This window comes from Nycticebus coucang, chromosome 5 (assembly GCF_027406575.1).
Source record: "Nycticebus coucang isolate mNycCou1 chromosome 5, mNycCou1.pri, whole genome shotgun sequence".
Lineage (NCBI taxonomy): Eukaryota > Metazoa > Chordata > Mammalia > Primates > Lorisidae > Nycticebus > Nycticebus coucang.
The window spans coordinates 106,416,475-106,437,630 of record NC_069784.1 but is presented as its reverse complement, the minus strand read 5'-3'; the positions used below and the strand labels follow the sequence as shown (position 1 = coordinate 106,437,630).

The following is a 21,156-nucleotide window of genomic DNA, read 5'->3' as shown; positions in this document are numbered from 1 at the left end:
GCCTATAATCCCAGCTACTTGGGAGGCTGAGGCAAGAGAATTGCTTAAGCCCAGGAGGTTGAGGCTGCTGTGAACTGTGACACCACGGCACTCTACATAGATGAGGGTGACATAATAAGACTCTGTCTCAAAAAAAAAGAAAGAAATACTATGTTATTAAAACATATAAAGATCACTATTGTAGAGCTTCAATTCTACCAGTAAAAATAAACACAGGGAGTAAATTACATCGTGTATTAGTGCTTGGTCAGTGCTTACAAAGGAATAAAAACAGAAAGAGGGGATTGAGAGGAGGAGCCTCTTGCTCTATATAGTTGTGTGATCTGGGTATCATGCTTCCCAGCAAAGATATTACAAAGATAATATGAAGGAAGGCAGGGAGTTGAGCTGTGTGTATAGGAAGCTCAGAGTGTGCAGAAAGAATAGTGTGTGCAAAAGTCATAAGGCGGGAACTTGGCTCAGGGTGTTAGAGGACTAGCGAGGAGTGAATGTGGCTGGGCTGAAGCCATGGGAGTAGGGAGTGTGTGAGGAGGTCAGAGGGGCCATGGGACCAGATCACGTACTGCCTTGTAGACCATCTTTGAGAATTTAGATTTTACCCTGAGTGACATGGGAGTTGGAAACAAAGGTTTGGAAATCCGTACCGTGTTTTAAAAAGATCTCTTGGGCTGCTGTGTTGAGAATAGACCATAGGGAGCAAAGGTAGAATTAGGGAGACCCTTTAGGAGGTTGTTAGAATGCAGGTGAGAGATGACAGTGGCTAAGACCAGGATGTCAGCCTTGGAAGTAGAGAAGTGGTTCTGGGTATTTTTTTGAAGTTTGAGCCATTGGGATTTCTCAATGGAAATGGTGTGACATGTAAGAGAAATAAAGAAGTAACACAAGGGGTTTGGGCCTGAGAAATTGGAAGGATGGAATTGGTAGATGGGGAGGGCCATGACTTCAGTTTGGGTCCTGTTAGCGTAAGATGTCTGTTACACATCTGAGTGGGGATATTTGAAGATGTTTGAAGGGAAGCTCAGATGGTCCTGACTGGCCAGTGAGGTATGTGGAGAGATGGGGGAGGCGGGGAAGCGGAATATGGCTGAAGACGAAGCTCCCATTCTCTGTGTGGCAGAGAACTGCTGCAGGCTGTGACTCCAGGGGTTACATGTTTATTTGCATCTTAGAAAGGTCACCATGGAGGTAGATGAAGACTGGAGGACCTGTAAAATAGGAGGGCAGGTGGAAGACACTGGGTAATAACACTGTTGATGGGATCGTAGAAATTGGAAGCATCCCTCCAGAGAACAGTTGGCATGTGGGAAAGGCCTGAAAACCAGGCTTCTCAATGGACTAAGAAATTCATTCAAAGGGAATGATAAGATAAGTATGCACATAGTTATGGTTAAGATCATTGCCATTTTCTTCATCCGTCCAAAATTAGAAAAAGTCCAAAAGAATAGAGGTAGCTAGTTAGATATGTTATGGCATATCTGTACAGGTAAATATCATGACAACATATGACATATATTGACATCTAAAGATATCCATAATATGATACTACGTGAGAAAGAAGTTACAAATCAGAAACCGCATGTTACTATATTTGTAAGGGGTAATAATTATGATATTTTTTAATGCTTTTCAGAGGTCAGGCATGATGCTAAACATTTTATAAACATTATCTTCCTTTAATATTCACGATGGTCTAGCTGGAGTATATTTATTGTCTACTTTTTTTTTCAGATGAGAAAAGTGGGAATTAACAATCTTAAGATTATCTGGATAGGAACTGACAGACCTTTGAAACAAAGTCTATATAACTTTAAACTCATGGGCTCTTTACCATTTTCTTCTATTTCCTCCTAGATCTCTCGCACACACACACCCCCCCAAAACTCTAAAAAGGATATATAACAAAACACTGGGTTAACAGGTGGCGATACAACAAACATGGATTACTGCTGTTATAAATGTTATATATATATGTGTGTATATATGGACCAGAGCCATGGTCCACACTGGAAATGGAAAGAATTTTAGAACATGTGAGCCTTTAGGACCCACAGGATGTGAATACTGATTGGATGTGAGGAATGTAGGAGAAGGAGGAACCTAGAATGGCTTGAGCTTGGGTGATTTTATCATCAAGATAAATCATAAAGCAAAAGGAACAGACTTGAAATAAAAGAGGCAGTTTTTGACATTGGGGGTTGACATGCCTGTGCAAGAGTTGGCTGCTTCGTCTGGAAGCTCAAGGAGCAGCCTGTGTTAGAGGTCTGCCCTTGGGATTAGCATAGAGATTGGAGATGAAGGCAGAGAATGATTGATATTTACCCCAAGTGGGTATATATGGAGTGAGAATATAAAAAAGGAAAAGACAGATCTGTGGGGGATGCCAGTGCTTAAGTAGTGGGCCAGTGGAGAGGCTGAGAAAAAGTAGAATGTACAAGAAAGCTGAAGCAGGTATAGTGCCTTGGAAGCCCAGGCAGGAAGAGGCAAGTGCGTAAAAGGCCTTGGGTATCAGTATCAAACCGCGCAGAGCGGCTGGGTGAGGCTGATGTTAGATAGAGGATTTGTGTTTGAAGTTCAGTTATGACCTTCTCCAAGGCATTGTCAGTGGTTGTTGGTGGAAGAAGCCGGACTGCCAGGGATTGGAGAATGAAAGAGTTTACACCTTGAAAATTCATCAATGTAATATTTAAAAAAAAAAGACTCTATTTGCTATTAGAGCTAACTATACTCACCTATCATTGAGAGCTCATATTATTAAGACCTGCCTAAGTAGGTAAATTTATAGTTTGAGCCAGGTTGTAAGACATATTCAATTTACCTAATAAGGAATTTTTTTTTTTAATGATTACTGCATGTTAATTGTTTGGTCCAAATGTGGATATTCTTAAATAAGTCTTCTCTATTATAATAGGAAAAAACAATTGAGGAAAAACAACAAACTTTTAGACCATTAACAATAATTATTGTTAGGATGTCTCTTTCTCTCTCACTCTCACACACGCACACCACCCCACACACCCTGCCCCCGGAAGTCATGTGGTTTGAAGATTTAACACCAGCTCTGCCATTGAGTTTGGCATGTTATTTTTATCTCCTGAGTTTCAATTTCTTGTATAAAATGATGAGGTAGGACCTTCGCTGCTATTTGGTGTGTATATGAATGTACACAAGTATTTAATTTTTTGTGGAAATATTAAACACACAAAAAGTAGAAAGAGTAGTACATGGGACCCCCTCCAACATTTATCACCAACAATCAGATATGTTTTTCTGGTCTCGTTCCATCCTATCTTCCCACACCTTTTTTTCTTTTAGTGTTTTTAAGGAAATTCTAGATATCCCATCATCTCATCCGTAATAAACTTACCTTGCGTCTCCACCAATTAACAATATAGGGTCAGCTTTGATGAGCACTGAGTTATGAATTGCTAAATCATCCAGGCATCAAGGTCACTGTGACTTAGATTGGTGTGAACTTTCTCTGCCATTCAAGTTCACCTCTCCAAGGGAAATGATACATTTATGAGCATGTGAGAGCACAAGGTGGAGCTCTGCGAGATTCTGTGAAATAGGCCACACGGCTCCCCTCATGTCTGACCTCACTGGTCAGATACCAAAAGTCATCTCTCACAGGGTGAATTTCGGTGTTGACTTGGGATGACCTTGTGCCATATCTTAAATTTATAGTGGAGGAACTGGAGGTTTAGAGAGTTTATGGGACTTGCCAACAGTTCCAGAACGATCTTTCAGGTTTAGAGCTTAGGACATTTTTTTTCTAAGCTTAGGACTTCTTAGAAAAAGAAGTCCTTGGCTGCCTCCAGAGGAATCCTGGAGTTGTTAAAAGCATGGGGTAGAAACACTGGGTCAGTTGTGGCCGGGGTTACATGCCTTTAGCCACAACTTGAATTTAGAATCGCACCTCTGGTTTCATTTAATGGCTGTCACTACACAGCCTGTGACAGGTATCATTCAAGCATCTGCTTTAGATCTAGAAGCAGTGTCTGGATCTACTTGGGGACCCATGTGGAAAATCACATTACAATGTCAAGCACAAAATCTTATTTCTTTTTATGATATTCTCTGATTTTTTTACAGTCTGTAAAAAATACCACATTAAAAGAAAAAATATCAGAACTTATTTCATTGGAAATTAAATGGTCATTAACTATGGAAGTCATTTAAAGCCCTTCTTTAAATTCTTTCAATCTGTGAGTTAGATAAAAGTTTAAGGCATTTGGATAAAAAAGACCCAATTATAATCAGAACACAGACAGTACAAGACAGGAGAGAAGTCTTTATATATCACCACCTCCCAGTATTGTCAGTTCAGACTCAGGTGATGAAGGGGCCATTTCAGTTTAAGATACCTTGCTAAAATGTCCTTGTTTAATTTTCTAAAACATGTGTTACATCTGGCCTTCCTTTAGAAAAAGCTGTATTTCCTATTTGCTCTTTTGAAGACAAAACGTTTTTCTGTAGCATTAAAAATGTCAACTTTACATTTAAATTAGCTTTTAATGAAAAAGAAATTGACATCTCCTCTAAAGATCTGACATTAAATTTCCAATCTTTAGAGTGCAAGAAAATGAACAATGTGGTATTTATACATACTTTATAGGGGAAAAACCCCTAAAATTGTTCACTTAATCAGATAAATAAAATTAGATTTTAAAAAGTGTACTTTGGTTCAATGTGTATAACATGTGAGGACCATATGAGATTATTTTCTCTATTATAATCATTTCTCATTCATAAGAAATTAACACTCTTTTTTTAATTTTGTTTTTTTTATTAAGTCTTTTGTACATAGATCATAAATACATTTATGCCCATTTCAGTGTGTTGATTTTTTTGTACAGATTGGAGTGCTTACATCATACTAATCAGCATAGCTTTCACCTCATTTACCCAATTATAGCGTCAGGACATTTGTGTTTCTACACGTGATAGAACCACCTTGTACTTGCCATTTACACTCTTGAAGTTGCAAACTCCTCTGTGACTAAATTTTACTGGTGTGTTAGTCAAATGCTGCTCTTTCCCAGGCCTGCTGTATGTCACCTAACTTCAGTTCACAAGTCCTCCCTCAACCCCACCCCACCCCCAAAAAATAGGATACAGTCACAGATGTTACACTGAAGAATGTGAAATAGAAAGGTTACAAAGATGGCACCGAGCACAGAGTTGGCTGTGACTGTGGCTCAATGTAAGAACAGACTCCACGTCAGGCATGTTGTGTCTTTTCCAAGCCTGGCAGCTGAGTGTCGTCAGTAGACTAATAGCTTCAGTGTTTGATACAGCGTGATTCTAGAACTTAACAGTGGTTGTCCTATACCATTTAAATGAGAGGTTGGGCATCAGTTTATTGTCTATCATCTTCATGTGAAAATATCGTTTGAAAAATCTTCTTTGTCAAGATTTCTGGTAAAAACTTTCCAGAAACAGCTTTTAAACTCTTCATCTTTACCATTGCATCTACTAGTTCAACTCATCTCTTCTCTAAAGATAAAGGGGGTAATTCCTATTGAGTCAGGCTCTCCATCTCTGTATTATTGTGCACCTTTAGATGGGATGAATTACCACAGAAATGAATCATCTAAGAATTCTTACTATCCTGTGGACGGACCCCACCCCCCTCTCTTTCTGCTAGAAAAGTTGTCTGCTAGTTATCAGAGAATAATAGCTCATCAGCTTAGGAAGGTGCTATGTGCTCTTGTTGGCCTAATGAATGGCTTTTCAAGGGTGTTGATATTCCAGCTGAATTTTAAACAAGTCAACATTCTTCCAGTTAGTAGTTTAGGGGAATGCTCACTCACTGGGGAAAGGGATGTGGGGAATGCTTATTGCATAGCCATAAAGAACTTGTGGGAAAATTCCCATGCCACTCTATATTAGCAAAAGCCAGCCCTGGTGCCCCGTAACATGGCAATGATTTAACATTGCACATATACATGAGGACTCTCAAAAATGCCCTTGGAAGCTAGTAGCTGAGACTGTTCCTTAAAACCCCTTAGCTATCAGAAAGACCCTGGATTTCAGTGTCAGATCTGTGGCTGTCCTTGCAAATCTTGACACTACCCTGCACTCAATGTTGCATTTTATAAGAAGGTGGTGACTGTACTCTTCAAAGATATGATCTCTGAACTCCTTTAGAAAGCGTGGAGCTATGGTCACGTTACATGTATCAGAGGCCTTCTGTTCTTCATGAGTTACCTTGAAGGGGTAACTACACCTCCAAATGCATGCTAATGTTGGCTTTTCTCCTTCAGTTTCTGCAAGAGTAAATGACTGAATTAGTATCTTGAAGCATCTTCAGTAATTCCTTTCCTCTACTTTCCTTTCCTGTCTTTTCTTGATAATACAGGGAATGTCATGTGGTGAATAGAAGCAACTTGTCTCTTTTAGTGGGCATTCCTGAGATTATTTTTTGTCATTAAAGAAATATATGTTGGGTGGCACCTGTAGCTCAGTCGGTAAGGCGCCGGCCCCATATACCGAGGGTGACGGGTTCAAACCCAGCCCCGGCCAAACTGCAACCAAAAAAAAAAAATAGCCGGGCGTTGTGGCGGGCACCTGTAGTCCCAGCTACTGGGGAGGCTGAGGCAAGAGAATCGCTTAAGCCCAGGAGTTGGAGGTTGCTGTGAGCTCTGTGAGGCCACGGCACTCTACCGAAGGCCATAAAGTGAGACTCTGTCTCTACAAAAAAAAAAAAAGAAATATGTGTTGATATATTTTGTTTTATTTTAGAGAAATTTTATTGTCAATGTATCTAGTAAAAAATACTTGTAGTAAAAAGTACTTCTCAGTGATCCATTTCATCAGTAATATTGATGGGTGGCTACAGAAATGTGTTGTGTGCCTAGAATACAGGTGTCATATATTAGGACCTCCCACCACCGCCATCATAAAGCAGATTCAGTAGAACAAAGAAATTCCTTTTGACCCTGTGGATCACGGAAGATTCCATGAGGTATTTGAACTTGGCCTTGAAAAATGGATAGCAGAGAAATATTTCAGAAGGGGAGCAGGGCATACACAGAGATAGGGAAGTATGGGGTGTTTATAGCAAAATTTGGGCTTTTTAAAAATCCAAAATAGTAGAAAGTACTGTCGGGAACAGTGGGGGAAAGGCAGCGGACTAAGGTTGGCATCTCCTGAACTTTCTGTGGTAATATGTTATTTTCTGCATCATTCTGGTTTTATAACTAATTTATTGTGCCTTCTACATATAAACACTTAATCATATCATCTTATTTGACTTTAAATGTCAGCTTAGATTTGGCTGCCTTTTGAATTCTAGGGCTGGATCAAATGTAATGATGGCAACAATTTTTGTCACTATTACTTTCATCAAACAAAACCCATACACATATATAAGGATATTTGATGCCATAACATGACCAGGATTTTCTAACTTTTAACATCAACATAAAGCATATGGTGATCTGTAAACCCTGGCCTGCCATCCAGGTGCCTGCACAAAACAATGCTGATGATAAAGGAGTGGAATGAAAAGTTACCAATATCGTGGGAGACAAGAGGGTTCATGAGCAGAGCCTCGCGCTTGAGGTACTGTTATTGCAGTTTCACTCTGACATTAAAGGTGTCAGTATCAGCTTGCTGTTGTTTTTCCTCTCATGAGGAAACAGGTGAGGCCATACCAACAGGGAGAAGGGCTGTTATAGGAAATAAGGTAGAGATCAAACCCAAGAGAAAAGTTTATGAAGTTGTTTTCATTGTCTCTGAGTTATAAATTGAAAACTCTACCATTGATTTAATAACTTTTCTGAAAGGAAAAAGGTAACATACCACATGAAATGCCTCATTCATTATAAGGAGCACTGTATTTTGTAAAGTGTTCCAAATGAATATAAAGTCTACAATAGAATCCAGGCAAAAGTTAAACTAGACTGGCATCCTAGGAGCAAGGTGAAGGTCAAAGCCATAGACAAGACCAAGCCAAACCACATGACCCAGATAGAGGAAGTCAAAGAAACAAGCTAAAGGTCCAGGCTGCATAGTGAGATTGAGCAGGAGTCAAGGAGTCTGAGCACGAGTTGGAACTGGGGGTTTGGAATTAGGAGGCTGGAGTTTAGGATATCTTTTAAGGATTAAGTTGAACATCGTCCTCCCTGAAAGGGAGGTTAGGAGAAGACGCAATGACTGGGTTCGCTGCCTATAACTTGTGGTTAGGGTGCCTGACAACTGCAACAGAAAAATAGCCAGGTGTTGTGGCGGGCGCCTGTAGTCCCAGCTACTTGGGAGGCTGAGGCAAGAGAATCAATCGCTTAAGCCCAAGAGTTTGAGGTTACTGTGGGCTGTGACTCCATGGCACTCTACCGAGGGTAGAGGGTGACATAGTGAGACTCTGTCTCAAAAAAAAAAGACACACAGACTGCGCTTCCTCCTCCCTCAGGATCTTGCATGGGCAGCTGCAGAAGACCTGGACTTTGTCCAGGTTTGGGTAAGTGCACTCTGTAGCTGTCCACGGAGGGTGCAGGCGAGAACAGCGGGACTTCTGAGGCTGGTGGTTAGGCCCTCCTTGGCACTTTCACAGGTCTGGCAGTTGTTTGCAGTCCGAGGCCTTATCCGATCCTGTGCTCCCTGCAAAGTCTTCTGTAGTGTTGCTTCATTTCTTCATTATTCTGACACTAAATGTCTGACATTACTGAGAAGCAATATTGAGTGTTTTGGAGGCATCTACATTTTTATGAAGCCCAATTCTAAAGGAATTTCATTTTTGTTGAACTTTGGAAGAAAGCACATTATTGGCATCAGTGGTATATCTGTACTTGGTGTTTAAAAATGAAAAGAAAAACCATGTACATTAAAAAAAGACATGATATTATAGGCAGAAAAACTATTCTGCAATAACAGACTTGTTTCTTGTTTATCTGCTCAGTAAGTAGACCTGAGGAGATGCTTAGTAAATTTTAGTTCAGTTGAACCAGGATATTTGCAGTATTTAATAATCTTTAAACATGATTTGTGCATGCTGTTTGTTCGAAGGTCTGAGGCATATGGATATAAATAAAAAATTAGTATTTATTATACCAGAACCACTTAGGAATTAATTAAACTTAATATTTTGAATTCTATAGCTGACATTTTGATGTTACAAACCTCATAAACTTTCAGTGATATCCCTAAATCTATAAAACATTTTTCACATCCATTAGAATTGGTCATTGCAAATTCAAAGTGTAAAGTCAAAAGCGTAAGCTCATTAAACAAATGGGGAACCAACACAATATGAATATGTTAGAAAAGTTTCTTTTTTTTTTTAACACTCGGGGACAAATACTTTTGTGAAATTTTGTGAATGTGCAGGAATTTTTTAAAAATGTACACATTGTGATAGCAATGATTTCTGATTCAATTTCATAAATTGCTACATGAAGGAGCATCCTCTAGTAGATAATACTCAGAAATCAGCACTTAATATGGCAGTAATGGTTATTGCTGTCATTCTTTACATCTTTAAAAATAATTAAGCATTACTGCACAGGCATTATAAAGTTCCCCTATCACCATTAAGAGGATATTTGAGGTTTGATGTAATTTAGCAAATTACATTATACAGTAGTTAAGGTTTTTATGTAGTGAAGTAAAATGTATAGTAGTTAAGCACACTTGCCATATAATGCGTTGTACGGAGTTACGTGTTCCAGCTGCTGCCAGCTTTGTTCCAGTGTCATTATTGCTTTGCAGGCTGACGTTCCTCAGGGAGTGATTCGAGTGCAAGCTCCCCATCTTTCCAAAGTTTCCATGGCAATACAGCTTACTGAAGAACTGAAAGCCAGTGATGTACTTGCCAGGTTTCTCAGCCAAGAAAGGTAGAGGCCTATTTTGTGCTAATTATTCCATGGAATAATTCACTTGTCCCTCTTCCCCTCCCTCCCCCCTCCCTCCTCCCCTCCCTCCTTATCCCCTCCTGCCTTCCTCCCCTTCCTCATCCCTTCCTCTTCCTCCTCCCCTTACCCCCTCCCTCCCCTTCCTTCCTTCTTTCCTCCCTCTTTTCCTGCTTCCTGCCCGTCCTTCTCCTCTTCCCCCACTTCCTCTTCCTCCCCTTCCTCCCCCCCCTTCTTTCTGCTGTCTCTCCTCCCCCACTTTAACTATGGGGTGGTATGAAGTGTGCTGAAAAATTCTGTCCTCTCAGCAGAAGAGCAGACTTAGCAATCAGACTGTTGGGATGAGTTTAGTTGGTTTGATGTAGTTTGTTTCGGGTTGAGCCTGATTCGGACAGAACCCCTGAGCATTCCTTCTCTGTGCCCACAATGCGCTTGGCAAAGGAGCCCTCTCGATACTCTTTCCAGAATATGTTGATTGGAGGTTAATTACTGTTTGTAGGTGGTAAGGAAAATTACTAATTAGGATGAAGTGGGATTGAAATAAAGAAGAGGCACAACTTAATCTCTGAAATACAATGAAAAAAAAAAATACTCAATTTAAAAACAAAAAACCATGAAAACTGAGAAGGAACAATTAGTCCCTTGAGCTCTGAAGTCCCAAGGAGAGAACATACTGTCCTCATTAGGGGCAGCTCCTTCACCTCTATTTTGGGATTGATGGGGCAGGGAGAGCCCTTTGAAAGCTGTTAGCACCCTTCCCACTCTGTTAGAGCATGCACTTTCCAAACATTTTGCAGCGTCTTGCCTTGAATTTTAGAGGTTCTAACAAGTATATCGAGTTTTCAGTTTTTACTCTTTAAATTCTTTCTTTCAGTGAAAGCCACGTTTTCCTGTTCTGTCCACCTCCATTTTCACTCCTTGAAACAAAGTAATCTAAATTTTTAAAAAGAGAAATATGGCACATTGACATCTTGGTTTATGAATACTCTGTTTTGGCCATTTGTTAAGTTTAATCTCATTCTAATATTCGGGAGCTTCAGTCAAGCTTTCTGCCAAAGCCTCTCCAATTTTAATACAGAACCACAAGTGTTTAGTATGTTTCGGCTCTGTTTAAGGCCGTCTGCCAGGTATTGGAAGAGCAGGTGTAAACATACATTTTAAAGTACCTTCACCCAGGGCTTATACATTGGGAAAAGGGCTGAATCTGTGCGGCTAACAGATGGTGTTGTAATGGGAGAGATGCTTATTGGTAATTTCTGGGCTTTCAGTAAATCAGCAGAACCTCCCTCACAACAGCTCTCTGAAGTGAGTACTGTTACTTATTTTTTGCTGATAAGAAAGCTGAGATTTGTAAGGTCACACATTTTGCATAGGTCTAGAATTGTATATCTGTGGTTTTTGTCCCCAAAGGCAGTTTCTTAACCACTCTTCATACTGGTGGAAAGGTCTAGAGCACATCACTGCTCTGAGAGCCACTGGCGCAGAGTCTGGGAGACTGGGAAATGGATTCCTTGAGGTCAAGTCCTGGGAGCGGTTAGAACCCCTCAGGTGTCCTTGTCCCCTGAAGGGCCTCTCAGCTCCACTGAGGTCAGTCTGCTTCCTCTCTAGTCTCTGCCTTGACTTTGTAGATGGCAACTTTTGCCATTCTTCCCACCAGGGGCAATGTGTCCCTGAAAATCTGGCCAGACTTCAGATATAGGCAGCTCTTTCATCTTCCAAGCTAGACACAGTATTTGCTTTCAGGACTTGAAGTATTCCATTTAGTCTGTGCCTTTGTCCTTCTATTAGCTGATAATGTGAGATGTGACAATGAAGTCGTATCCTATCTTCACTGTGACTAATACTTAGGGCATAGCATGAAACAATAGTAGCCACGTTGTTATAGAACTATGACATCCGCTTTGTGACAACTGCCCTTCACAACTTGGATTTGCTGCTTCTGTTACTTTTATTAACCAGATTTGCTGCCCCTGGAGTGGTTCCCTCTTGTACTTCCTCTCTTCTGTGCTCCTCACCCAGAGGGAAGGCTGGGAAACTTTCCTCTCCATTTACCTCTCATTTCCCCTTCCCTTATGCTTCGGCGTGCTGGAGGCAGACGTCTGATGCTAATGATTCCTGTTTCAAATTAGGTTGGGCTTCACTGTCCCTTTAGGTCCCAAGTTTCTCATTTGCAGGAGTGTGGACCATCACAGACCTACCTTGCTTATAATAATTACTTAGGAAAATGACTAGAGAGCACACAGCACTGTGAGTGGGCCACGTAGGAAGTGAAATCCTTGTTAAAGCTTTGTCTTTTTTTCTCCTGCCACATTTCCGTGCTGCCTGTATTTGTATCCCCCATGTTGGGTCTGTTGGAAACCCCACTTCCCTTCATTCTTTTTCTCCCCACTTTCTCAAGTGGAGCCAATGAGCATGATTGACAAAAACCAAAGGTACAATAAATCGTACATTCATTATCAGTCTTTGTAAAGGTTAGTTGCCTTTATTTATGAATTTATCGATCGGTATTATATAAAAGCCTGCACAAACCAGGAACCTGCACAAACCAGGAAATTCTGGGTTCAGGTTTCTTTAAAGTGGAACAATAGCATCGATTCTTGAGAATTAATCTGAGAGTAATGTCTGACTATATACGTATACATATATGTGTGTGTGTGTGTGTATTTTAAATCAAGTCTCCTGAAACCTTTAAAGTAGTTTTCACAGAAAACAGGGACTCTTTTTACATTCACAGTTGATTAGGTTATATGCTATATCACACATAAAAATAATTATTTATATTTAAATAAACTCTATACCTGTGTGGAAACAAAGTGAGTTGACTCTAAGTTAGTAAGCGGTGCCACGGGTGGACCTAAGAGTGAGGTCACGTACAGCCTTGATCATCCAGGGTGCCAGGGACACAGGATGGGTAGAGAAGGGACAGATAACCAGATGAGCTATCCGAGGGCTGGTTGGAAAAGCCACAGCGTGTACATACTTTCCTGAACATCTTCAGGATAAGTCAGATCTGGTTTTCTAGAGCCTTAATGACCTTATTGCTGTGGTTCATAAATCTGACCAGGCATCAGAATCCACTACAGAGCATTTAAAAGCAGATTTTTTAACTTCCTCCTAGACTTGTTGTTATTTTGTTGTGTAGTAGGCCAGAGCCAGGTTCGGACCCCCTGGTGCTTGGGGCCAGCGTTCTAACCATTGAGCCTTGGCACCCAGCCAATCATCCTCGACCCATTAACTCAGAGTTCCTAAAGCTCTAGATATGAATTTTCAGGTAATACGTTTACAGAAAGATTTGAAACCCACTGAATTTTAACAATTTTTATGTTTGAACCTAATGTCCTAGCAGTTTTTTCTGAGTATAAACCCATGAATACAACCTGCTTGGTAAAGTCAAGTGTTCACAGTGACATAATTTACTTCCGTGCTCAGTGTTTGTACCACCCCCATTTGAACAGCCAACACAGAGCACGTTTTATTTCTTACATTCGTCTGACACACATTAGAGGTGTCAGTGCAGCAAACCCTTGATAAATACTTAGTGAATAAGCACAACGCAAACATGAGGTTGGAAGCTTTTCTTTTTATAGTTTGACCAGGACCAGGTTGGCCCCTAGGCATAGTAGAGGATCATATTAATAATTTGATCAGCAGCTAAGTGTTAGCTTAACTTTTCTTTTTAATTTTCTAAATTTAGCTACTGATTTATTATTTTCCCTTTAGATGTGTAATTCCATTTGTTTGTTTTAATTTACAGGTGTGACACTTTTATTACCTATTCAACATATTTAACAGATGGGAAAGTACACATGGGTAGATAATGACAGTGTGTCTAAGTTATGAATTTTCCATACCAGCCAGAATTCCCCAAGCATGTTAAAGTGATTTACTTGAACGCTGTTTGATGATACAACTAATCAGTTTGTTTTGTCCTTAATAGTGGGGTTGCCCAGACACTCAAGAAAGGAGAAGTTTTCTTGTATGAAGTTGGAGGAAATATTGGTAAGCACATTTTTTCCCTCTGCATTCCATGTGCTGATTTGACATCACCAGTGGGGGAAAAGAGGAAATCAGAAGTCAAATGGTACATGCTTAGATAGCAGATGAATATTATTGTGGGTTTGGGTTTGTTTAGTGGTCTGACACTTCTCTTCAGGCCCTGTTTGAGCTCCTCCTGTGTCCATCTGTGGTCAGCCTCAGCAGAAGCAAGTTCCCTATGTGATAGGAATAACTTCTAGAATGGTTAATGATGCAAGTTTTTCAGAACTTCTTTTTCATACACTCAAGTCACATCATAATAAAGGAAGTAATCTTATTTGAGACTAAGATAGCCCTTTATTATTTGAGTAAAAAGATCAATTTTTGCCATATTTGATTTCTTCATTTTCTCTGCACACTCACATTCATATTACTAATTCAGAAAATAAAATAGAATGAAGTAATTTTGATTGTGTTCTATAATTTATTTTGCTCTTTTGTAATTATTGGTGGTTCTTACCTCTTAAAATTTAAAATAAACTTTTTATCTTTTTTTATTCTTGAAAATAAGAGCAAAATTGTTAAGAAATGATGTTGAATTCAAAATAGTAATTGAAAATAATTTTAAGATATGCTTTATAGATTTTTTTTTTTTTTTGAGAAAGAGTCTTACTCTATTGCCTAGGCTAGAATACCATGGCATCATATCTCACAGCAACCTCAAACTCCTGAGCTCAAGCAGTCTGCCCTCCTCAGCCTCCCAGAGTATGAGGATTGTAGGCCTGAGCGTCCACACCTGGTCACTGTAGAATTTTTTTCTAGGACTTAAAACCGTTAGTAAATATTGAAAGTAGAAGACAGAAATGTGAACACTCATTCTTAAAATTTAAATAAACCACAACTCCACTAGAAATCTGGACTTGTTAACTTAATCAGGAAAGATTATTTAAATATGAATATTCAATTGTTTGTTTTACTAATAGATCTTAGAAATTAACAATAACTTCTTAGGTGGATTAAAACTCTTGCCTATATTAATAAAGGTGAAAAGCTTTTTAAGAAACCATTTAAAAGCCCTTCATACAAACTATTTTAAGTTTCCTAAATTAATTTGGACCTATTCATTTAGAGAAAGACTATCCAACCGACTTTTCAAATATTTTGACCAATTCTTATAATACCATGAGAAACAGGAAACAATGAGAAGGAGTTTGAAGTCTAAGACTTAAGTCATGAGGCTGAAGTTTAAAATTGCATCCCCCCCTCTACGCGCTGAATTAAACTGATACAACCTCTCTTTACTAGGGGAACGCTGCCTGGATGATGACACGTACATGAAGGACTTGTATCAGCTCAATCCGAATGCTGAGTGGGTTATAAAATCAAAGCCGTTGTAGAGGAGGGAGCAGGTTGCAGCTAACCAACCTTGCGGACTTCTGTAATAATTCTTGCTGAGTCAAGAATGTAAATAAAAGAAATGGCAGGACTCTTCTTCAACTGTACCCAACTATTAAAAAGTGACACTCTCAAGCCTTAAAAAGTTATAGATTCGTGCTGCTGCCAGAATTATGTTAACTGTTATTATTATTATAAAACAAATATTTGCAGAGTGAGAAGAAAGAGGCTTAATTCACTTATGGGCTATTTTTGTACTCTCTGAAATGTGTCCAGATGTGATACCATTTTTTTAATATGAAAATAATACTCTCTTTCTACTCACTTTTTTCTCCTAAAATCATACATCCCATAATGCTTGCTTTCTTCCCTTTCTTAACTGCTTCACCTCTGCCCTCCCCCACTTAGGTTAGCTTTTTAAAGAAAAAGACAAATACCAGGCTTGGCGAGCTGCGAAGACAGCACATATTAAAACATACCTAATTTCACAGTATTCCTGTCGCTGGAATGTTAGCATTCAGCCCTTTGAATCATTTGTTCCAATAATAACATTCTGCTGCTTCTTGCTGTATCACATGAGGTGATTTGCATTCTTTTTTCAGTTCATCTGACATATGTGCACAGAACTGTATCCTCCGTCAAGGAAAGAGGACTGTCAGAGCTGCTGGTTATTACCCAACCATTAAATCCTGATAGCCTAAGAATAAATAAAATATACCCACGTGAAATAACTGGATTACGGATAAAAACAGAGGGAGGGCCAGATCACTTTGTGTATGCTATGTTCTTCCAAATGGAATTGAAAGAGTCATAGGTGGCTTTACCTCTGGGCACATGAGCATTAGAAATATGCAGGGTGGTGCAATCCAGTAGTGGTTGAATAATATAATATAGTCTACTTAAGGAGGGAATTTTTTTTTTTATTCTTCTGGGTATAACACGGTCATGTGAACAAGCTTTTCTTTGTGTACTTATTTTAAATTATCAGAGTCCATTTATTAAAATGTTACGGAAAGTACCATTCCCAGGGATCTGAGTGCAGGGACCGTATTGTGATGAGAGAGGAGTCTCTGTCCTGTAAATAAGAGAAATGAAGGAAGAGCGAACTGTTAAATATTTTATGAGTTTAGAGTGTAGTAAATAAAAGGTGATGTACATGAATGCTGCACAAACTGTGTTTATGATACTTTTAGTAGTGCTTTAGGAAAAATTACACATTCTCAGAAGCTCTTGATGTCATTCTAATTAGGAGAGAAAATGCTGTTAATGAGAACAGTCATAAATTTTTAGCATATAATTACAAGAGCAGCCTGTGGATATATGATCACTTAAATAATAATTTTGTGGTGATTTGTGCCATTGTTTTTTTTATTTAGAAGGAAATTTTATAATTAAATGTCTTTTTTTCAAATTATCTTGTTTTGAAATCATTACTTTTCATCTGTGTGTTCATGAGTCTATTTTTGCTTTTGCTTTTTTCCAGTAATATTATTTTTAGTTGACAAATGGATTGTTTTTATTGTTGTTAAAGGTCCTTTCTATTCTTTTGTTTCTTCTGCTCCTGTATAATTTTTAAAGTGGAAACACATGTAGGAGAGACTTGTTTCCTTCCTTAGTTTTTTCCTTTTGCAAATTTTTATTCTTTAGGACTTTCAAAGCACTGTTTATTGTGTTTCTGGTTTTATATGTATTAATTTTGCAATTAGCAAAATGATGCTTTATTAATGGTGTGATGAAAACAACAATATAAAAGAAAAGTGCTTAAAACATTTTAGGAGTATACAACTTCACAAAAAGACAGCAGTGAATATGACAATTTAAATAAAAGGTTTTCTAAAGCATATGCCAACCAATTTCACCATGCTTACTACCTACCTAGAATGGGTGGGGGAACACAAGAGGTTTTTGATTATGAAAAAGTACCAGGTCTTGGTAAAGAAAATGTCATTTTATTTTAAGTTCATCTTAGAACTCAGGACCCAAGGCCATGGATATTAAACAATATTGCATTTAAATACAACCCCTCCCCATCTACACTTCTAAAGAGGAAAACTTGATAGTGTAGAGTCTTAAATATATATGGCCTGGTATTAAAGCAAATGCTTTTGCTATGATTTTTTTTTCTTGTGAATTTTTAATCTCAGGATACATTTGTCTTTACTCATTTTTAGCAAGAAAAAATAAAAACAAATATATTTGCATTGCATTCCAAACATTTTAACTCCTTTAAGTAGAGGAGTTGGGATTTATAAATACTGTCCATGTATTTGTGATGGTTCCTCTTTTCCAAAGGAGATCATTGTAATTTTTTTCATTTACACAATCTTGTCTTAATTCCTTTATGTAATTCAATGTAAATACTTTGGGAAGAGTATTTTACAGACTTCATGGTATTTTTCATTATTGTCTCTCCTGTCAGAGTTTTCCCTAAACCACTTTGCACCTTCTGCTCTCCCGACTTCTCACCTACTTATCAGTAGGTGGCAGTATTGGTCAGGGATTCCTTTGAATCAAAGCTACAGCAAGTTTTAAAATGAACTGAGTTCATCGTTAAGTAGCAAAGATTCAGTGCCAGGCATCTCTATCTGCAGCAGGTCATTAAGAATACTTAAATCTTCTTGCTTTGATTTCCAGTTCCAAAATTTTTATAATTTCAGAGTTTCTCCCTTCAATCTATTTGTCTGTTTAGCATTAACCTATTGCGTAGGAAGGAAGGGAGAAGAGGTTTTTCTGAGCTAAAGTTAGACTTCTGGCCATGCCTGTTTCAAGCAGGATTGTGACAAGAGGCCAGGCAGTGATCTAGGAAAGTAAGAGTACAGATGTCTAAGACAAGATAGCACAATGACCTCTGTCTTTGTCTAGTGTGCGTGTCTATTTCTCCATTGAATAGTTACTAATTGGGCACCTACAAAGGTCTCATGCATACCATGAGATACATTAGTAAACAAAGTAACAAAAGCCTTGTACTCAGAGCTTACATTTTGGTGGAGGGAGACAATGTATTAAATGAAGTGAACTAATGACTAAAATTACATAGTATGTTGAAAGGTGGTAAATGCAATGGAGAAGGAATAAAGATGCAAGGGGCCCAGTATTAAACAAGGGGACTCAAGGGATAATAAATGGGCAAATGCTTGAAGTTGCCATGAGGGTATCTGGAAGAATAATATTCTAGACAAAGAGAACAACTGGAACAAAATAACAAAATCAGGGATTTGCCTTATTTCCCAGGGGTTGGCAAGGGTATGCGTGTGGCTGGAGGGGACGCAGGGCCAGGGAAGTTAGATGAGGGCTAACGGTAACAGGTGGGGGTGACAGTGAAATCCTGGAGGGCTGTTTATTTGGGCAACTATCAATTTTCAAATCAGGACATTGCAGAGAGTGAAACTGGGCATGTTTGGTCAGGGCAGTAGTTGCAAAGTCACAAGTGCTCAGATGTATTTTTGTGCTCTAATATTTTTTGAAGGAAGAGGCTTATAGGATTTCTGCTGTGACAGAAATACAAGCTGTGCCCAAAGTTGCCATACATAGGAAAATAAACTCATGTTTATATATAATAGATTTTAATATATATATAAATATTAACATAATATATATAAATATATATATAGAGAGGCAGAGTATCATTCAGTTGCCCTGGGCAGAGTGCTGTAGCTTCATCACAGCTCACAGCAAGCTGAAACTCTTAGTCTCAAGTGACCTTCCTGCCTCCCAAATAACTAGGATTACAGGCACCCACCAACACACCCAGCTAGCTTTTCTATTTTTATTAGAGATGGTATCACTCTTCCTCAGGCTGGTCTCAAACTCCTGAGCTCAAGCAAACCACCCACCTTGACCTCCCAGAGTGCTAGGATTATAGGCGTGAGCCACCACTCCCAGCCTTTAACATTTTTATGTATCAACACACAGAAATGTTTTGTAACATTTTATAAGTAAAGGTACATTTGGCTACAATTTCCCATTTTCCTTATGTGTATGTGTGTGTATATATATATATATATATATATGATGACCTTTGAGGTACCCCACAGAATATATTTTTAATATTAATGTTTTTAATCAAGGATAATATTAAGATTTTTTACTTTAGCCATTGGAAAGATGGAATTTCCAACAACAGAAACTGACATGGAGGTCAATCAGGGATTTGGTCAGTTGTGAATGTGTTGAATTTGAGGTTCCTATTAGATACCCAAGCAGCAATGTTTTGTAGGCATTTATGAGCAGAAGTTCAGGAGGGAGGTCGGGGCTGGAGTCATGAGCATGCATGTGGACTTCTAACTTCAACCATGACCTTGCATGAGACCACCAAGGAAGTGAGTGAGAATATAATGGAGGCAATCACCAAGGAGTCAGCCCTGGAGCCACCCAACCCTGAAGGTTAGTGTTATCCCCAACATGGAGGGGTTCCCTCCCTTGGAGGCTGTGAGGTCAATAGACACAGCCAAGGTGGTTATGACAAGAGGGTTTGTATTATTTGGCACACTTTAGGAGCACACTGGGTTAGTTCCCAAACCAATGTGTCCCTAAACAAGGCAGTCGAGCTGGTTTTATAGACAGAAAGTAATGAGACGTGATCTGATAAGGATCTCACAATGGCTGTGAGGCCAGGAGACATGCTCTGACTGGATCCTGCCATGGGGTGATGCCAAGGCACAGTGTCATCAGATCCTGGATCCTGCAGTGTCTGCTGTTTAATTCAGCCCTCCCTGCTCTTGGATGTGAGCACTTGGGTTCCACCCATGGTTACACATGGTTCATCTAGGCATTCTTAGGTTACATGCCCTTCAACCTTGGGGTCTTTAGCAATTGAAAAACAACTCAAAACTTTGTCACATAAAAGGTAAGGCAGATTGGGCTGGTGGAGTTACATTAGGAGGAGGAAAAGGCACTAACGAGATTGAAAAGAAGTGACCTCTGAGGTAAGGAAGATACTTAGTTGTGTCATACAAGTGAAGAAGGAGTGATTGTAATAGATGCTACATACTTCAAATGAGGCAAAGGCAGGGATTGACCACTGGATTTATCTATGTGGAGGTCTTTGTTGATCTTGCTAAGCATTTTAGGTAAAGTAATAGCAATTCTTAGAATGGGGTTAAGAGAGAATGGGAGGAGAATTGAAGTCACAAAAACATACAGCTTTTAGGAAGAGTTTTGCTGCTATAGAAGGGAGCAAATAAATGAGATGCCAACAGAAGGAGCCAGAGATGTGGTGTGGAGGACCTTCAATGCTGGGTGGAAGCCTTCTATGGATTGGTGTCCTTAAGTAGTGTTTTTGAGAAGCGACATGGAATCCGGAGCCAGACTAGTTGTGACCTTGGACAATTTACTCATCTGCTTTGTATAAAGATTATAATAGGAATATTTACTTCTTAGTAGCTTACTAGAATTAAATAGTCCATGTAAAGGGCTTACTTGCATATTTGCCTAACAAATACCCAGTAAACATGTTTTATTAGTGGTTATTATGATCAATGTTATTGGAGCTGTACCTTAAGAATTATCTCAAAATATTTTCGTGTGGCCGTATTCTTTATTTTATGTAACAAACCCATCAGTAACAGATCACAATATACAGGTGAGAAAATGGGGAATGGAGCGCAGTAACTATATTTAAAATAACCATTCCCAGGCGGCGCCTGTGGCTCAAGGAGTAGGGCGCCGGTCCCATATGCAGGAGGTGGCGGGTTCAAACCCAGCCCTGGCCAAAAAAAAGAAAAAAAAATAACCATTCCCTCCCCCCAGGCAATTCTGATAGCATCTCCCATGAACATTTCTTTCCCCAAGGTAGGAATCATTTCTTGAATATTTAAGGAATGTCCTTCTTTATCTCATTCGGTGTTAGTCACATTATCTCTCTTGGAAATTGGTGGTAGTAATGCTTCTCAGAATATCTGTGGTACAGAAATAATTGCAGAACACCTCTTGTCTACTT

At 39.1% G+C, this 21,156-nt stretch overlaps 1 protein-coding gene across 5 annotated transcripts in view; it reads left to right on the top strand.

Moving 5' to 3' along the window:
• The window catches only part of ARHGAP18 (Rho GTPase activating protein 18), a 182,439-nt gene extending 165,816 nt beyond the window's left edge, over window positions 1-16,623 (top strand). For 3 of the 5 annotated variants that reach the window (XM_053592061.1, XM_053592060.1, XM_053592063.1), the window contains exons 13-16: window positions 8,414-8,554; window positions 9,709-9,833; window positions 13,786-13,847; window positions 15,129-16,623. In XM_053592061.1, the coding sequence (XP_053448036.1) occupies window positions 8,414-8,554; window positions 9,709-9,833; window positions 13,786-13,847; window positions 15,129-15,220 (420 nt within the window). In that variant the 3' untranslated portion in view covers window positions 15,221-16,623. The remainder of the gene's footprint in view (window positions 1-8,413; window positions 8,555-9,708; window positions 9,834-13,785; window positions 13,848-15,128) is intronic. The other 2 variants (XM_053592062.1, XM_053592065.1) reach the window with 2 other exon arrangements.
• Window positions 16,624-21,156: the final 4,533 nt, after the last annotated feature.